We start from the raw sequence: 20,198 nt of genomic DNA on the forward strand, positions 1-20,198 counted from the left end.
CAGACATGGTGCGGTCAGCCAGATCGCTCAGGCGTTAAGGCCTTCCGAATGAGTTGCCAGAAATGTGCAGGTACGCAAAATTCGTGAAGAGCAAGGCTCCGTTCACAAACGTGCTACGTCCGCTCCAGTGGGAGCGATAGCGTAGCACCACGCTGTCTTTTCAACCCCAATGTGGGCTGCAGCGAGCGTGCGCGAGGATTCTGCCAGCAAACGAACTTATGCGCCACTTTGTGATCTCTCTCACGTGGTGTTCCTGTGGGAACAACCTAGACCACCACGCCTGCCGAGGATCCGAGCCCAAAGGGACCGATACGCTCAGCCGCGTGTGTTGCAGGCGACACTTCGTGGTCTCTCTCACGTGGTGTTCCTTAAGGGTCCACCTATAGACCACCACGCGCGCCGAGGATCCGATCCCGCAGGAACGATACGCTCAGCTGCGTGTTTTTCGTGTGCCCGAAGTGGACGCTCGTTCGGTACTTTGCAGAGAGAGTCGTCCGATAGCGAAAGGCGGTAAGGGGCCGCAATGGCTAGCGGAACTGACACTACGAGTTAAATCGCAAAGGCGACTAACTCAACAATGTGCTGTAGCCAACGCTACAAGGTGGGGACGAACTGCTGTTAGCTCCGCAGGGAGCCGTTACAGGCAGTTGTACCAACGTGCACAATTTGGGGGAAGCAAGGCTCCGTTCCCAAACGTGCTACGTCCGCTCCAGTGGGAGCGATAGCGTAGCACCACGCTGTCTTTTCAACCCCGATGTGGGCTGCAGCGAGCGTGCGCGAGAAGGATTCTGCCAGCAAACGAACTTATGCGCCACTTTGTGATCTCTCTCACGTGGTGTTCCTATGGGAACCACCTAGACCACCACGCCTGCCGAGGATCCGAGCCCAAAGGGACCGATACGCTCAGCCGCGTGTGTTGCAGGCGACACTTCGTGGTCTCTCTCACGTGGTGTTCCTTAAGGGTCCACCTATAGACCACCACGCGCGCCGAGGATCCGATCCCGCAGGAACGATACGCTCAGCTGCGTGTGTTTCGTGTGCCCGAAGTGGACGCTCGTTCGGTACTTTGCAGAAAGTCGTCCGAAAGCGAAAGGCGGCAAGGGGCCGCAATGGCTAGCGGAACTGACACTACGAGTTAAATCGCAAAGGCGACTAACTCAACAATGTACTGTAGCCAACGCTACAAGGTGGGGACGAACTGGTGTTAGCTCCGCAGGGAGCCGTTACAGGCAGTTGTACCAACACGCACAATTTGGGGGAAGCAAGGCTCCGTTCCCAAACGTGCTACGTCCGCTCCAGTGGGAGCGATAGCGTAGCACCACGCTGTCTTTTCAACCCCGATGTGGGCTGCAGCGAGCGTGCGCGAGAAGGATTCTGCCAGCAAACGAACTTATGCGCCACTTTGTGATCTCTCTCACGTGGTGTTCCTATGGGAACCACCTAGACCACCACGCCTGCCGAGGATCCGAGCCCAAAGGGACCGATACACTCAGCCGCGTGTGTTGCAGGCGACACTTCGTGGTCTCTCTCACGTGGTGTTCCTTAAGGGTCCACCTATAGACCACCACGCGCGCCGAGGATCCGATCCCGCAGGAACGATACGCTCAGCTGCGTGTTTTTCGTGTGCCCGAAGTGGACGCTCGTTCAGTACTTTGCAGAGAGTCGTCCGATAGCGGAAAGCAGCAAAGGGGCCGCAGTGGCTAGCGGAACTGACACGACAAGTCAAATCGCAAAGGCGACTAACTCAGCGATGTGCTGTAGCCAGCGCTACAAGGTGGCGACGAACTGCTGTTAGCTCCGCGGGGAGCCGTTAGGGCAGTTGTGAGAACATGCACAATTTGGGGGAAGCAAGGCTCCTTTCCCAAACGTGCTACGTCCGCTCCAGTGGGAGCGATAGCGTAGCACCACGCTATCTTTTCAACCCCAATGTGGGCTGCAGCGAGCGTGCGCGAGAAGGATTCTGCCAGCAAACGAACTCATGCGCCACTTTGTGATCTCTCTCACGTGGTGTTCCTATGGGAACCACCTAGACCACCACGCCTGCCGAGGATCCGAGCCCAAAGGGACCGATACGCTCAGCCGCGTGTGTTGCAGGCGACACTTCGTGGTCTCTCTCACGTGGTGTTCCTTAAGGGTCCACCTATAGACCACCACGCGCGCAGAGGATCCGATCCCGCAGGAACGATACGCTCAGCTGCGTGTGTTTCGTGTGCCCGAAGTGGACGCTCGTTCGGTACTTGGCAGAGGGTCGTCCGAAAGCGCAAAGCAGCAAAGGGCCACTCTTGCTACCAGACCTGACGCGGCGAGCCTGGTCGTTAAAGCGTTCTGGCTCGGCTATCAAGCGGCCAAAGGCTTAATGAGCCCTTGGCCCCACGTTGGGCGCCACTTTGTGGTCTCCGCCTATATTGGGGTGCTCCGCCGGGAGTCACCTAGACCACCGCGCAGGTCCGAGGATCCGAGCCCCTCAGGGGGACGATCAGCTCAGCCGCGTGTGTAGCGTGTGCCCGCAGCGGACGCTCGTTCGGTCTCCTATGGGAGCGAAACAGAGCGCCGCAAGGAGAAGGCCCAGAGTACAAGGAAGGCGTTTATTGTACGACCACCTTGGCGTTCAGGATATCGGTATACACCCGTTTCGGCGCGGGGCTCATGAGCCGAAGCTCCCGCAAGTCAAGGGGTGACACTCAGTTATCTCAAAACGCGGTAGCACGCCGCTATACGGGAGGATGGCTCCCAACGACCGTGCTACCAGGGCAACGTTCTTTCAGCTCGGGGTAGCCTCCGAGGGCGACTCGGCGCAGTACGACCGCGCACGTCAAGTGAGCCGCGTCTCTTTGGCGTAGCCTTCAGAACAGGAGCAGCGAATAGGTACGCAACCGCCTCGGGTCGAAGACCTTCGGCGAGACCGGCCAACCAAAGGGATGACCGGGAGAATGGGAAGTCAGTACGCACCGTTTCGCTGTCCGAGAGCTTCTCCCCGCGTTGCCGCTCCTCGGTCGACTTGAGTCGCCAGGAGAGAGGGAACGCGGGTTCCCGCCCAAACAGACCAATCGGGTGAGCCCCTGGACCGTTCGGGGGCGGACGGCAACAAGTGCCGTTCGGCGCCCTCGGAGGAATGAGAGAGGGGGAAAGCGGTGTACCGCGCGCGCGAAGTTCAAAAGCGAGCTCGCCGCGCTCGGTTCCTATGCCCAAAACGTGCTGTGCTATGGCGCTGCAACGAAATGGGCTACGCAGTCCCCACAGTGTATGAGAGCCTGAGCCAACATATGGAAGTCTGTATCTGAGGAAGCACATGTATCACAGATGTCTGACTAAACGGATGGCCTGCATTTCATCCAGATGTTGGCTAATCGCTGTAACATTGTTGGCAGTAGTAGGATATCTGATTGCGAGTGTGTTAAATATGATGTGTCCAATGCCCTTTAGGATGTGACGAAGACTATCACATTCGTTCATAATGAGGTCAACGACACACGACAACAGCGACAAAGGGCAGGGGCATCTTCGATATAAGTGTATGTCTCGCTAGCAAGTTGCATGTGTCCTCTTGGTGAGTTCGGAGTGGACAGTTGGGGTGCTGACAGTGGCATAGCTAGGCAATTTGCAGGTCTTCCGCAGGTCTTCTGTCACACCCCTGGGTGTAGTCAGAAAGGTGAGGATATTGAAAATTTCTGGGAAGGGGGATGATGTTTCAGCACCAGCCTTGAATACCGCGCATGTCCCCCTCTCTCTCCCCCCCATTCGCTTTTGTTCCCAGAGATTACGAGTGTAGCAGGTGTACATGCTGTTTTATTTTCTGCACCAAATAACACAGGGTGCTGCTCTGATAACTTGTGATAAGCGCATTTTGCACATATGCTGTCAAACTGCAAGGCTTGGCAGCAATTACAGATACAGCATCGTGGGAAATATGGCTCACAAGTAACACAAGTACTTCATTAAAGTTTTAATTAGTGATTTTAGAAGCAGTATTGCATTTGCAAAATTGAAGCATGACACTCATATGTTGCCCAACAACAACTTCACAAAAATCGTCGTGCGTACTACGGTGTGCAGTATTTTGGCTGTCGCCAGCCCTGCACCCAAATGAAAATTTTAGATAGCGTGTCAGTGACGCTGATCTCCCCAGCCTATTAGAAAATGCCACCTGCTTCCCTGCTGCGTGGGCGCCAATGCTATGACAATTAATAGTTCTCTTCATTCTGATTCATAAAGCCTTTCTTTATTTGCTGCTGTTGGCAAATGTGATTATCTGAGCTGCGGTGCCGCCACGAGGTTGGCAACGGAATGGAGCACGCTTCGCGTCAATTTTTGGCGTCACCTTGCAAAAACGAAAAGAAAAAAGCGAAGGTTGTGATAAAGCCCATGCCAGCGAAAGCTTGCGCTACTGTTGGTCTGCACTCGCAATGGAGATGTCACTCGTGCATTAGTTCATATTTCTTTCGGTACTGCCATACCGGCCCCCGCAGTGCCAAAGTACTGCAGGCTTTGGCACCTAAGACGATTTTGTTCAGAGAAGAAGTTCTTGTTGGGTTAATAATATGACTTTGGGTCCTCCATTCCTGAATTGCAATGTTTCCTCTGTAATTGCAATTTAAGCAGTTATTTAAAATATCCTGTTTTAAGATAGCGTGGACTGAATGGAAGCGGGACCCAGGCGCCACATCACCAGACGGTATGTTACGAGACGCCTGCTCAGAGCATGAGCGCACCGCACGAGCGCACCGCATGTGAAACATTCCGATAAGGCGAGTAGTTTAGCGACCACTTCGCAAATTAAATTTTTTAGCCCACTGTAAGAGTTTGGGTTGGGAATGTAAAAAGGGGTAGCTGGCCCATGCATTCATCCAATTAATCCATGCTAAGGACGTTGTTGAAGGGAGGAACTTGTTATCATTGCGAACGAGCTCGAGTACTTGATTTACTTACAATATCTACATGAAGAGCGGAGAACTTTACATCTCATCAGTCTAGCATGACTGAAGTGAAGCAGACCGAGGAGCCGAAAAGGTTTGCTTAAACCCCCTCTGCCCTCCCTACATCCCTAGGCCAGGGAAAACAGCCACCCTGCTTCGTCCAATCGGAGCGTCCAAATTCATCGAAGGACCCGCATTGAGGGCGAGGATTCGCACTATCACTCCCGCACCTTTTTTTCACGGAACACACAGAAAGGAGGGGAGCTTCGTAGACGGAGATTGCCACGCTTGACTCAAGGTTGTGTGTCTTGGTTCCTGGGATGACCTTGCAGTTAACTGGAGCGTCTGTAAAATGACCGTGGCAGTTACCAGAGTCCATGAGGGAATTCCTTAGAACACCCTTTTACAGGAGTTTTCTTGCTCCCGTTGGTCTGTAAAGGCGATGGCGAACCAACAAACAATACTTGGTCCACCAAACATGTCTCGCCTTGCTGGCATTGCAGGCCTGTCCACAGGGGACGCATGGTTAGCTTCACCAAGCGATTCGCCACAGTGGGACAGGGGCCGATCGTAACACCGCACATTCATGCACTTATTATGTAGGCAGTTAATAAAGCTGCAGCCGACAATTCTGCAGCAATACACAGCTACAGGTACATGTACCACCAGAGAATTCTTTACCATTTATGCCCAGTCAAGCCGGCGGAAAAACAGAGGTCTTCAGACATATGACACCCCCCCACAGCTGGTGCCTGGCAGCCGGGGCCCACGCTCCCCCACCCCGTTACTACGCCACTGGGTGCCGAAAATCTGTCGAAGCTGCTGTTTGAACACCAGTCCAGCAAGGTGCTCTCATGGTTAAGAAACCCAATTATCAGCAACGTTCATACATTGCAAAGCTTATGGGAATCGTCTCACTGGTTAAGCTCACTCGGTCATAATTTTTTTTTTTTTTTTTTTTTTTTTTATTGCGATGAAGGCTTGCCCTTAAGGCATAATTGTTGGAGCGTATATGTGTATTATATGTGTGCTGTGAGGCCTGTGTTGTGTATGAATTGAAGCAGTGTTTTGTGAAATCTGTTATCATGTATCCAGCGGTCATAGCTGGTTGTCACACTGTAGCGGAGGCCGGCTTGCAGTAGGTGACGCGAGCGTTCCGAACTTAAACCCGTACATGTCCATATTAGGTGGTATGCATCTGATTCCACCACAGGAACGGAGCAGTATGGACACGTAGCACCCAGTGGTAAATGCGACCAGTTCCACCTTGAGACAACAGCCGGTGTAAGGGCCACCCCGGCCCGAAGCCTCCTAAGCACAACTTCCTCCGCCCTAGTAAGGTGAAGGGGGAGGGAGCAGACACACGGTGGGATAAGAGCGCGTGTGTCCTGCCGGAGAACATTTTTACGGGCTCGCAGCGAGTTACGGGGTTGGGGTGGGAGGGGAATAGGTGGAGGATCAGGATTAGGAGGGCAGTGTGCCTGCTGGTCAGCAGCAATGTTGTGAGGGTTCGCTGAATGGCCTTGAATCCAGTGTACCTTGACGCAAGTAGCTGTCTTACTATTCATAGTGTGTATTCTCTCGCAGATTTCCATCGCCTTATCGACCTTCTTGAGTTCCTGCATAGCCGCTAAAGAATCCGTGAAGATGTCTAGTTGCTTGATGGTAGGCAGCTTAGATGTCGCATCTTGCATAGCGTCGTGGATGGCTTGAAGTTCCATTACTAGAGCGCTGGCTTCCGTAGATAAATAGCGCTGGTGGCCGCTGATGAAGTTATGCGTTGTACTCAGGAATGATGTCCTTCCGCCGTCTGGGAGAATGGCAGCATCCGTATAGACTTTGCAGGTGTTAACGCATGATGCAGCGACGATGTTGTGTTCGTCAATAGTACCTGTTGTATCGCTGCGTCGTAACTTCGTTGGCTTATTAGTTGTGATGCTGGTGAATTCCCAGGGAGGCATTGGACAGGGCTGATTGTCAATCCGAGAGCCGCGGTGAAAATGAGCATGCAGCGCAGCGACAGCCGGAATAAGTTGCTTTTTTATTTCACGTGCTTTTTCACGTTGCAAAATTAGCTCTGCAATTGTGTTGAGCTGGGCATGTTCCTGTAGGGCTGGTATCGGAGTGATGCGGGGCAGTGCTGTGATTGTGCGCATAGCATCGCGATTAATCGTCTCCAACTGTGCTAGCTGTGCCAACGTCAGCCGTTGAAATTGTGCTTGATATAAAATTCGTGGCTGCAAGACTGCACGCACCAACCGTCGAGCTACGTCAGTACGAGCTCCAGCTGCTTTTGCTGCAATGCGACGAATAAGGTGAAGTGTTTTTGTCGAACTCTGTCTGGTTTTACGGAGCCAGTGTGCACCACTGCCGGATTGGTGAATATCGAGACCCAGTATGCGGACCTCAGAAGCCTCAGGGATTGTTACTGCGCCGAGTCTAAATGTTAAGGGGTGCTGCGTGATTCTTGTGCGTCCTTTCTTGTTGGCCACCACAACATAGCTTGATTTTTGGGCGGAAATGTCCAATCCTGCTTTCCGAGCGTAGTTGTTCAGCACATCAAGGGCTTCTTGAAGCTGTTGAGTTTGTCTAGATATATCTTTATGCACGGACCACAAAGTGACATCATCTGCATAGATTAAGAACCTCACATCTGGAATCCGATGTAGTTGCCAGGCTAGAGGTATTAGAGCAACGTTGAAGAGAAGAGGAGCCAGAACCGAACCTTGTGGGACTCCTCTGTTCGATGTGAAGTATCCTTCTTGCCTTCCATCTACTCTAATCGCAAATGTGCGATTCTGAAGGAATGAGTAGATGAATCTTATCACCCGCGGTGGAAGTCCCAGGTCGATGAGGTTGGATATAATGATTTCATGGTCTATATTGTCATAAGCTTTCGTTATGTCTGTTGCTACTACCGTGCGCACAGCGTGACTGTGTGGAGAAACCTGTAAAACATCGTCTGATAAGATAGAAAGTCCGTCTTCAGTTCCCAAGTAAGAACGGAATCCAATTTGAGCAGGATGATATTTATCGTGGCGTTCAAGCCACCAGGAAACTCGTGTGGCCAGCATCTTTTCAGCGAGTTTGCAGACAGTTGAGGTTAGTGAAATTGGGCGTAAAGATTGCAGGCTATTTGGAGACTTTCCTGGTTTCGGAATCGCGACAACAATTGAGTGCTTCCAATCAGGTGGAACGTTTCCAGTCTCCCATACTTTATTAATAGCCTGAAGAAGTGCGTCGAGAGCTGCTCCTTCCATGTTCTTGAAAACCTCATAAGGAATACCATCGGGACCAGGTGTTGTTCGTTTCTTAGAAGTTTCAATCGCCGCTATTAGTTCGGCCATGGTGAAAGGGCTGGATATATCGGATATGGAAGTTGTGTCACACTCATCAATTTCGGGGCAGTTTATAGGTGACGCTTGATCGTATTTCGGGAAAAACGCTCTAGCAGCGTGTTCTGCAAATTGATGCGGCGAACTCTGCATCGCTAACCTAACGCTCGCTGCAGGGTCAGGTTGCTTATGACCGCGTTCCATTGACCGGAACGTGCGCCAAAGTGCTCTGTTTCCAATGCCCGATCCAAGATTCTCGCACCACTCATACCATCGTCGTCGAGAAAGTTGCTTTTCGTGCTGACGCGCCTTCGCCGCTATATGGTTAGCACGTGCACGGCTACCTGGTGCATCGGGATTTCTCGACGCATACAATTCTGCCTGACGTCGCTTTGCCCAAAGCTGCAAGAGGGTGAGGTCCGGTTGAGGTTGTTCCTCGTCAACTGTGGTTACAGTGGTGTTCCTCCGTAGCAGTTCTTTCAAAGCGGGAAGAATTTCTGAGGGCTCTGAGGGTACTTTATCAGTCGATGATTCCCGAAACTTATCCCAATGCGTGACTGTTACTCGTCGTCGAATTTTCTTTATGCACGTTCTGTGCAAACCAATTATTATTGGCATATGATCACTGCCCCATGTATCTGGTTCCACCCGCCACTGCGGCATTCCAGGACCCAACCACCACGTGAGGTCTGGGGCGTTTGTTCTAGATACTGCGGGTACAGTACAGGTAGCCACAGCATGATGGTTCAGCAGTGTAAAAGTGGCATCGCTCATGATGTTTTTAACTTGGCATCCTCTTCGGGAGTTGTACTTGTACCCCCATTCTGTATGTGGGGCATTGAAGTCTCCACCCACGAGAATAGGAATTCCCGGGTACGTAGACCGGAGATGGGCTATCCACCCCAAGTTCAAACGTGTGCGCTGCGGTCTGGCGTAGAATGACACTAGAATGACAGGAGTCTTCACTGGTCGTGTCAGGACCCCGACAACTTCTTGATTACCACTACACCATGGCTCCAGGTCAATCACTGTGTGAGCAATTTGCGATGATATATAAACTGCAGCTTTCCCCGGAGCTGAAGCCATTGTAGTAGCACGTCTATCTCTAATAGATGGGTTATGGTACCCATTAAAATTGGTTAGGGAGCATAGCTTATTATGCTCTTGAATAAGCAGTGCCCACACATGTAGCTTTTTGTATTGAAGCTTGGTTTTAATTTCTCCTAACTTGGAGTTTAGGCCCCGACAATTCCACTGAAGAATTCCATCCTGTGACAGCTGCTGCAGAGAATTAGCCATGATGCAGGCAATTCTGAATGAGCAACGTTAGCTGAGCAAGTTGATCTAAAACTGCTGTCCAAACAGCTTGGTTGACCTGTGGTGCCGGACGGGATCCAGGCGTAATGGTGTCATTAGCAGTGGTTGAAGCGTCACGTGTCGGTCCTATTTTCTGACGACGCAGAATTACCAATTCTTTATGTTTGCGTAGTCGCTCAATCTCTCTGGCCAGTGCGTCTATCCGAGCGTCAATGTCATCATGGTCATCATCTGACTGATGCAGAGGTTCCGGTAATTTCTGTTTCTTTGTCTGCGACTGCTTGCCACGTTTAAGAACAGAAGAATACAGTTGTGTTTCTGGGGCTTTTTCTTCTTCTGCCAGGAGCATCTCTGGCTCTTCTGCAAGAACCTCATAACGATTGTGTGTTGTTACTATAGTCGTTTTTGGTATAGCCTTTCGTATCCGGATTGTGGCCTTCTGTTTAGTCGGACAATTTGTGCTTGTCAAATCGTGCTCATCAGATTTACATAAGCCACATCGATATCGTGGTTGGCCTTCTGGTGTGAGCTTTTCTGGATCAATAGTACGCTGTGGGCAAAATGCCTGCATGTGTCCACGTTGAAAGCAGCGGTAGCAGAATATTGCTCGAGGGAGGTATGGTTTAGGTCGCAATATGCAACCATAGTAATAAAACCGTTCTGGGATACATTGAGGGCCCTGTACCGTCACTAAGCATGTACGGCTTTTGCCCATGAATCTAGCTGCGAGCACCCTGTGTGTCGTGGAGGTCAATTCACGACATATTACCTCAGGGGTGTCTTCTGGGTCAATGCCATAGACAACACACCTCTGTATATTAGGGCCCGATGCAAAGTAGCACTGCACAGGCAGGTGTTGATCTTCTGACAGCGGGATAGATGTTAAAGTGCACATTTTCTGCACATCACTGAGAGATGCCAAGTGCACAGTGATCGAGTTGGTAGATTTATATGCTGCGAACCCTTTGTATCCGGTGGTTTCAAGAGATTGGTCGATGACCCTTTGGACATATTTTGTGGCTACTGAAGTTATGTCGTAGCATGAAAGGGGCCGTATGTGAACTCGATATGATTGAGAAGGGGTGGGCGTTGGGTAAGACTGAGAGGGAGCGGGCGTAGGGGAGGCCGTGGAGGAATAGTCTGGGGTGGCCCTTACCTTTTTTGCCGGTTGCTCCGATGCGATGGCGTCTTGTTGAAGCACGTTGATAGGGGGACCTCGCTTGGCTGCATTCGTCGAACCGCCAGAGGGCTGCACGTCCATAGGGTCACCAGTGTCCGTCGGCACGACTGCGGATAGGTTCACATTCACATCACGCAGAGGACTGTCCTTCGGTGTTTCATCTTGGGTATTCGAGCTATCGGATGCACACTTCGGCTGCATGGTTGGCATGGATGTTGTCACGCGCAGCAGTCCGGTGGAAGGTACAGATGAGGAGCTCACATCTGGCACAAACACTTCTTCTTCGTCGGGCGAGCGCGGCGGCTCGGCCGCACTAAGCCTAAGCGCCAACCGTGCTTGTTTTGAGTCTATCAGACGAGCAGGATCAGTAGGACAAGGCAAAGAAGAGTCCTCACCAGAGTCCACAGGTCCCCATAGGCTTCCGATGAGCTTCGTATCCGGATAAGGGCGAGATTTTCTTTGCTGTCGAGCAATTTCCAAGGAACACAAGGAAACCACGTCTGCGTGGAAACGTCGTCGTCTTCCTCCTTCCGGTCATAATTGCCCAGCCATTCTTCAACATCTTCACCACGGAGACCACTGAACATGCTTGGGTCACCCAACGCTCGGTCATAATTGCCCAGCCATTCTTCAACATCTTCACCACGGAGACCACTGAACATGCTTGGGTCGCACTGCTGGGTGTTGACAATCCATGAGGGAGCCGTTGGGTGGGCAAGTACGGTGACGCCAGAGGGTCCTGATAGCTCCTCTTGGAGCATGGCACTGGAAAGGCGAAGCAAAGGATGATCCTAATGAAGATCCAGAGGAGCTCATAGTCGCAGAGGACTAAGGAAGCAAAAGCAACCTCCACCACTTCTGAGACAGCTGTTAGCTCAATGCTTTATTCGGCAGGACTGCTTGCTAAATAGGATGACACTGGCAGTGATGATTAGCATACATACTAATCAGGAAGATGAAGGGAGAATATAATGCTGACAATATAATTTCTTAAATGTGTGTGCATGCATGCATGTGTATCAGCAGTGCAGTAGATGTTAATAGCTTACAGGTACTCCAGTTTCCGATGCTTAGACATTATTTCCAAGTTTTCCAGTGCTTATGCAACACACAGATGTGCAATTTTGTTTAAATTCAGCATGTGCTCTGCTCTTGGCTTGTTGACAGCCCGTTTCTGAAGCTGGCGACCTCTCCAGCAAGTTCCGCGTGGCCGAGTTGGAGGAACAGCTGCGTTCGACCGAGTCGAGCCTGGCCGAGCGGTCTGCAGCCCTGTCAGCTCTGGAGCGGGAGCGCACGGAGCTGGTGACGGAAGTTCAGCGACTACGGCTGCGGCTAAGCGACAGCGAGCTTGGCCGGCGTAACCAGGACGAGCTGTTGCGGGAAGGGGTGCAGAAGGTCCGGCGGCTGCAGACGGAACTGGCAGCCAGCGAGGAGCTAGCCACGGAACTGCGCAGCCAGAAGGCGGCCCTGGAGGTGGCCCTGGCTGCAGCCAACGAGGACAAGCGCGTTGTTGGGGAGTCGCTGGGCACCCTGACTGAGAACTTGGCACGGCTAGAAGGCAACTTCAAGCTCATCCGTACTGAGCAGGTCGCCAAAACGGCACAGGTGAGCCAGACTTTCAGGCAGCCTTCATCCTCTTCGTGCTGGCTAAACCACATCTGAACTCTGTTAGGAACTTGGCAGACGTGAATACTTGAAGCGGGAGCTTCGAATGTCAATGTAAGCAAGGGCAAAAGGGAAAATGGCAGCACCTACTGCAACTAAAATGCTTTGCCACTCTGAATGCACATTCATTGGTGAAATACGTCAACAAGAGCCTAGTGATGAATGATGGTTTAATAATCTACCGTTTGGTTGTGGGTCCCGTATCAGTATCTGGTGACCATAGAAGTGGAATAGAAAAGTGCTCATGTGCCATGCTTTAGATGCTCATTAAAGAGTCCAAGGGGGTAAAAATTAATGTGGAGCCCTCCATTACAGTGTTCCTCATAGCATCTGCATTACTCTGGGACATTATAAACTTCAACTGCCCATAAAGAACCTGCCGTTTTGCACTGTTTCACTTTTCTTTAATAACGTTACAGATTGATCAGCTGCAACGAGAGAAGGCCTCGCTCGGTGAGCGCCTCTCAGAGGCTGAGACTGCACTGTCATTGGCTAGGAAGGAACTCGAGTCCCGTTCAAACGCAAGGTCCCAGGCGCAGGCCATGGAGGCAAGCCAGCTGCGAAAGCAGTACAGTGACCTGCAGAATGTGTTGCGTCTTCTGGAGGCTGAGCTCAAGAAGGCTGCCGCCGAAGCCAGGGAGGCAGCCACACAGCACGGTGTGGACAAGGTGAGTTCACTGCATATCGCTTCTGGCTTTTCCACATTGCTATGGGTGTTGGATGATTGTTTAGACAGGCACAGTGGCGGAGCCATGTAGTGCAAGTGTTCTTGAAGGCTGGGTGTGCAAAAAGGTCAACGTCGTCCTGACTGGGCCCCCTCACCCCTTTTAGTGCATCCATTAATCATTTTCTGTGAAAGGAAAAAAAATAATTGTCATCCACTTGGAAGTTGCACAAAGCAACAAAGAAAACCCATATGGGTTTTTCTGAAAGAAAGCGTTAAGTTGAAAAAAAAAACATCCTTCTTCTGGGGATCGGGCTTGGGAGCAATGCATTTTTGAGGTGGTTGCTGTACCCTCCCAACTAACCAAGGGGCTAGCAGAGCTAACACTTTCATGAATGTTCATCTGCCATGCAGGTTTCTACAGAACTGGTTTGCCATATTCAGCGTCCTCTTGCTTCTAGTTGTCGATTAACTCGGCCACGTTCTGTGATCGTCTGCCCTCCTGGTCAGCTGAGATGGTGGAGCCTTTAAAGGATGTTGATCCCTGGTTTGGTCCCCAGACCAAGGCAAATTTGTCTTCAACTGTGAAGCTTTCTTTCTGAGAGACTCGTATGGGCTTCTTTCCATAGCTCTGTGCTACAGTTAGATAGATGCCAATTTCCCATTCAGAAACTTCTTCCACGTTGCAGGCTTCTGGCAGAACTGATTTGACATAATATTTTGTAGTAGCCATGAGGGAAGGCCAGAAGGCTGAAAGGAATGCAGAAACTCCACTGGAGTTGTCTACATATGTGTAAGCATACCCCCAAATTTCATGTCGGCCAGCCCCCAAATTTCAAGTTGGCCCATGCCCACGACCTACCACCAAATTTAAGTTGGCTCACTCCTGCATTTCAAGTTGGCTCACTCCTGCATTTCAAGTTGGCCCACCCACATATTCCAAGTTGGCCTCCCCCGAATTTAAGTTGGCCCACCCTCAAATTTTAGTTAGCCCACTCCTACTATAAGCTTTCCCATGCATGTTCTAAGGAGCCCTATGTATCTCTATAAGTATTCTCCTTTTATTTATTTTTGAAAATTGTCCCTTATCACTTATAAAGCTACCAATCATCTACATTTACACTATTATGATGATTATGTGTCTTAACTTTGCAAATTATGAATTTTTGTGCAGAAACAGGGCATTACACTTTTCGCATGATGGTGCTGGGGTACTTGCCAAAGAATGCTTACACGTTTATAATGCAGTTCCACAATAAAAGAAGCAGTCCAGCTCTGATAATTGACCCTTTCCACGTTTTTGGAGGAACTCAGCTCATCCATTGTAATGTGAGGTCTCCAAACAAGCTCTTGGGACAGAAGAACGAGCACACAGCAGTGCAAACAATCAAAAGTACATTTATTGCACCTTACGTACACCAATGCCAGAATGCCAGCTAGCCAAATTACTACCAATAGATCATGCCGTTTGGTGCGGACAAATCGAGGGAGTTCGACTTACCGTGACAGGATTGTATGAGCGAGTATATTCGTCTCCATGCTGGACACCAAGCCTCTCTCACGTACTCACCGGACTTCTCTCTCACATTTCTTGGACACGCCGCGCCATCTATGGCACTGCCGAGAAGTCCGTGCGTGGCCTCCAAGACTAGAAGTGTGGCGCTCTGGTGCGTGCAAACGCTGAGGATTGTTCCCTCACTTGCCGCAAACCCAGTGGCACATATACTCAGTGACCCAAGTTGGCGAGAGCTTCATTGAAGAGCAGCACATGCCCAGTGCCTTCGAGGCACAGCTAACTTAAGTGTTGGCGTGAAAAGCATTCATTGAAAAGTGGCCATACCCAGTGCATTTGTGCTGCAGCCTGCTAATGTGTCTGCTTGCGCTCCTTAAGGAATCCTTGCGATGTGAGTTCAACCCCACTCAGCATCTGAGAATTGTAAGGGGCAGTTTTCGTCACTGTGCCAGTAAGACAGTACCAATGTGCCAGTAAGACATATGTCAGGAGATGTGCGAGAGTCAAGCATTTCCCCTAAGGCACAGTATAACAGACAGTTTCGCCTCGAACTATATCATCTACTTCACATCATACGTTGTGGGGTCTCACCCGGGCTCTTAGGACAAAGGAAAGACAACACAGTAGTGCAGACAATCACAAGGGCCTTTATTCAAGATTCAAGATTCATTTATTTCTCCAAGAGAAAAAGGCCGGGGACAAAAAGCTGCCTTGAAGCAGCTTGACGGGGTACGGGGCCCATTTACAATCCTTTTATACACCAATCTATAGCCTGCCGACTTATTATGGATAGAACATGCCGACAGGTGCCCGACTAATCAAGGAAGTCTGACTCGCCGCAACCGTATAGTGAGCGAATGTGTTCGTCCTATGCTGGACACTAACACCTGGTCATTCGGGTGTATGGTCACGTGAACGGTGGCGTGTTCGAACGATCGTGTTCGCCCATTCCGTTGTAGGCCTCGCGAGACGGTCTCGCTGGCGCATGTGCGGAACTTCCACGCTGCTTGCCGATCCCGAGCCAAAAAGGAAGAGCCTACTCCCTGTCACGCCCAACTAACCCCGCCGTTAGGTGGTGCTAGCAGCGCAACACTCGTGCCACCTCGTACTACTCTGCAACCATACCGTCCGCCGATCCCGAGTCAAAAAGGAAGAGCCTACTCCCTGTCATGCCCAACTAACCCCGCCGTTAGGTGGCGCTAGTAGCACAACACTCGTGCCATTTCACACTACTCTGCAGCCATTCCGCCGTAAAGGCGTAAAGGCATGCAGCAAAGCCAGATTACAGGAAACAGGAGACATGCGGGGAAAACAACATACCAGGGGATGTGCGAGAGTCGCACATCCCCACAAACTGCACATCTTAACAAGTTGCACATGGCTGCTCAGTAGAAACGCTTGTGTGCATATGCACAATGCTTGGTAATGTTCAGGCTGGTAGCAGAAAGTCAGATACAGACCTAGCTTAGCTTCAGTGTAGATAGAGCAAATAACGGCACGTCTGCTTGCTAGACTTCTTTGTAATTGCAGCCAAGTTGGCTGCACATTGTTTGTGTCTCTGAAGGGTGCACACATCAAAAATGCAAAATCAGTGCAGTTTTTTGCATTGCCTGTACTACATGCGAAATGTGAGCAGAGTGCATGTTGAGCAACGCTGTGCTGAAGCAGCTTAATTCTGCATGGCCTGTCGCACCTCGCAGGAGAAACTGCAGCAGTCGGAGGAGCGGCTGGAACATGCCGAGGCTCAGCTGGAGACCATGGCACAGCGCAATGCCGTCCTGCAGAGCCAGCTGCAGGAGTCAGCCCAGCGGTTGGTCCGGGAAGAGGCCCGCCGGGTGGCCAGCCTCCAGGAGCAGGCGCAGCTGCACGACCTGTCCACATGGGAGACACGCGTCCGGGAACTGGAACAGACGCTCGCCACACGCGAGATGGCCAGCAGGTAAATAATTTTTCGGGTCTTCCTGCCTGGCTGGGGTTCCAGAAAGCAGCGCCTATCCATTAAGAGCCGGAAATATTCATAAGTTCTGTGCTTGGCAGTAGTTGCTTAAGAGTATGCTTCTTTTCATAAAGGGCAAAATCTTGCAAGACTTACATGCACTTTGCACGCGCCGTTTACTTGTGGTACTAGCGAGGGCTTCGATGCATACATGCTTGCGTATACACTCGAACCTCATTATAACGAGATGGGATATAATGAAATAACGAATATAACAAAATAAAAAAAATTCTCCTTGAAATCCCCATAGAGACTTTCCATACAGTTCCCCATAGAAGGGGAATTGTCTTGCCACTCGATACAGCAAACCAGATTTGTCTCCGAAATCAAAAAATACCCAACCGTTGCACGCTGATTGCATCGCTTTCCGCAGGGTTCGGCGCTTGTTCGCCATGGCAGCTCAGAACTCTTGCATCCCCGCGTCAAATACATCATCGAGCAACACTGGTCTTGAGCAACACAGAAAATGACTCAATATAGCTACGCTTCTTTTCTTACCAGTTGATAATGTCCCAACAAACACGATCCTTCAGCACTGACATTCAGTACATCGCCAAACTGTGATCGCATGTTACGTTTTCCAGCCACTAGCTCCATTGTAAACAGTGTAAACAGGAAACAGTGCGAAGCACGCATGATTGAGAGCAGTAGTCGTCCCGTGCAGCAGCTTCCCTGCAGTACTCACCAGAGCCATTGAGCTCTCCCTTCCATATCACGTGAAAATTCGAGTGCACATGTCCTATTCCAATACCAGCACGTCTCCCCACGGGTCATTGCATGCAGCATTCACAGCTGTCACCGCCAACCCTATCACAATAAGCTTCTTCATATATCTGTTGGAGAGTGTGCGTGGTGTAGAAGCTTACTGCAAGCTTTTAATAGCTGAAAACCGAAACCCGCCACCGTTCCCTGCCACCTCTTTGTGCGGGACCGGCCCAAGTGTGCATCGCTTGCAGAAATGAAAGCAGCCCACAGTCGCTGCATTGCCTGAATGAGCTATGTGGTGTCCTCATGCACTGCTTGTGCAGCCAGGAATGGAGCTGGCACAATAACAGCTCACTCATGCAACACTTGCATTAGTCTTCTGAATAGCTGCGACAATAGCATCGAATAAGCACAAGTCTTTCCTGTGCAAGGAAAAGCTGAACAAGCTCTTGTTAGAACCACAACATGAAGAGAAAGGGCGTAGACATCAACCGTGAGCTTGGGCTGCCAGCATTGACTGTCAACATGTGCGGCCTGTGCGACGTGTGGGCAACCATGTGATATTCTCTGGGTACAAGGCCAACAGCCAGCCGATATGCCTTGATGCACATAATCTTTCCACGTGGCAATTGTTGGAAGTGACATGAACAAGTGCATGTGGCCAAGCGCGTAAGTGGCTCGCACTGTGTTGTGGCTCGCACTAGTGTTGCGACGGTAAGTGCTTGGCAGTCACCAAGTGAACTCCGTTAATGTGTCTTTAGGCAAGCTACACTGCACTTTAGTTATTAAGATGTTTAGTGCAATTTACAACTGTCCATAATACTACGAACCTTACTAGTGCTTAATAGTCGAATACATTGCTATGTCTATGTTCCGCTTTTCTAGTGAAATGGAAATTTTTATTGACTTCGGCTTGTTTGTTTTAAATTTCGTTTTTTTTTCTAGAACATATGAACAAGGCTCCACTCCTTAGTTATTGTATAGTAAGGGCCACTGTTTAAGGGAGCACAAGCATTCTGCCTTCAGAAATCGCTGAAATATGAGATAAAAGTCCGCAGATTGTGCAGTACCTTCTGTTGTACAACATATGTCTGATGGATTATATTAGCCACTTCCTTCCAATGAAAGGTAAAGAAATGTTTCACTTATATTGGCTTTATTGCTGGTTAGATGTTCTCTTAAACCATGGATCTTGCTGTATATGCTCCTGAATGTGCTTCAATCTCCTGACACATTAATACCATATATACTCGCATAATAAATGCACCCCCAACTTTGCTCATCTACAGTCCCACAATCGAACAGCCGTGCTGTAGTTTTTTCGGAGAGGCTAGGATCGTTTACTTTCACACGTGTTTAAAGCAAGTGCACTTAACGCTTAATGCATGCTTGCGGCCAGTGCCGGCGCAAAGGAACCTCGCAGACTTGAGAGAGAAAAAAGAAAACAGAACAGGTTGTCTGCAGCAGTAACCTTGCGCTGTTTAGGGACTTTACTCATACGTAATAGAAGAGCATGCGCAATGTGTGGACGGGTAGCCGAGCGTTGCGCATGGAAGAGTCCAAGTGAAGAAGGGGCTGCCAGCACTCAGGCGGAATAGCGGGCATAGTCGAGTGTACTGTCGAATTCACTTGTCTGTCGCTCGCTTCTCTGCCTGTCTTTGGTTTCACTGTGTGTGATGGGCCCTAAGTCGAGTTATGCACCTGCTGTGGGACAGAGAGTTTATCTGCTCACAAAACAAATGCTGGTCAGACACCAATAAACATTGACATGCCGATGAGCAGGAAGGTCGAGGAAGAGGCATACACAGCGTGCTGCCAAAACAACAGGTGCCAAAAAGCAGCGCTTCAACGTGATGCTTGCGATAATGGCAGGTGGCCAGAAGTGGCTGTGAAGATGAGCTGTTGTGAAATGACAATGTGGATGAAGCAGCAACCACCAGACTTGTTGTGCAGGTCTGGTGGTTCCTATGCAGAGTGAAGTGCAATAAAAATGCTGTTACGATTTGCAAATAGTATACATGTTTTTTTACTACAACAAGTTATCTAATGCATATTTAAAACCATTACCATCTTACTTCTCAAATTTTTCTGTTTCAAAAGAGTTCGCATAAAATTTATCCCATATAATAAACACACCCCCTAACTTTGCATTGGTATTTTAGGAAAAAAAGTGCATTCATTATGCGACTAAATATGGTACCCTTCAATATGCTGTAATCTTTTGGCAGCATTAACATGCCAGTGGGCTGGGGACATACTTTCGGACAATTGCTTTTGGTGAGATTGCTTTCAGCGCGCGCTTATTGGCTGGTTGAGCGAAACCCGATGAGCTGATTGGCTGGTCAAGCACTGTGTCATGCGAAGGCACTAGTATCGTTGAAAGTGATTGTCCAAGAACCAAGAACACGACCCCTGGTGTAGGAAGTAGCATTATAGGAGGACGTGTTGATTCCTTGGAAGGATGCGTTCATTCTTTGTGATTCGTTGGCACTGTCACGCGTCTATACTTTGCACTTACATGTCGGTACAGGGAGCAGGAACGCATGCACAAGTCCAACATTCGTCTGTTGACGCGCAAGCTCCGCGAGAAGATGAAGGAGCTCAAGCTGGCCCAGGTGCAGCTGGCCAATGCGGCCAATGCTGAGTCACAACAGCGGGAGGACCAGTTGCGGCGGCAGGACCAGAAACTGGTCAACCAGGAAGTCCAGACCCTGGAACAACCGCAGAGAGCAAGTGCCGAGGCTCAGACCGATGAGGCGGCAAAGACTCAGGAGGAGCAGACAGAGCTCGCCGAAAAGAACCAAGAACTGCTGCTGCAGCTGGAAAGGGAACAAGGACGGCTCGCAGGTAAGGGATCTTGCCTCCTTTTCATGTTTGCTCAATTCGTGGCTAATTTCGTGGAATGTGCGA

At 50.2% G+C, this 20,198-nt stretch overlaps 1 protein-coding gene across 3 annotated transcripts in view; it reads left to right on the forward strand.

Annotated features, from left to right (window-relative positions):
- Window positions 1-20,198, forward strand: part of LOC135903235 (golgin subfamily A member 3-like) — an 83,617-nt gene that overhangs the window by 31,872 nt on the left and 31,547 nt on the right. For all 3 annotated transcript variants that reach the window (XM_065433653.2, XM_065433652.2, XM_065433654.2), the window contains exons 7-10: window positions 11,913-12,350; window positions 12,830-13,078; window positions 16,288-16,526; window positions 19,819-20,135. In XM_065433653.2, the coding sequence (XP_065289725.1) occupies window positions 11,913-12,350; window positions 12,830-13,078; window positions 16,288-16,526; window positions 19,819-20,135 (1,243 nt within the window). The remainder of the gene's footprint in view (window positions 1-11,912; window positions 12,351-12,829; window positions 13,079-16,287; window positions 16,527-19,818; window positions 20,136-20,198) is intronic.

The sequence above is a fragment of the Dermacentor albipictus genome, chromosome 2 (genome assembly GCF_038994185.2).
Source record: "Dermacentor albipictus isolate Rhodes 1998 colony chromosome 2, USDA_Dalb.pri_finalv2, whole genome shotgun sequence".
Lineage (NCBI taxonomy): Eukaryota > Metazoa > Arthropoda > Arachnida > Ixodida > Ixodidae > Dermacentor > Dermacentor albipictus.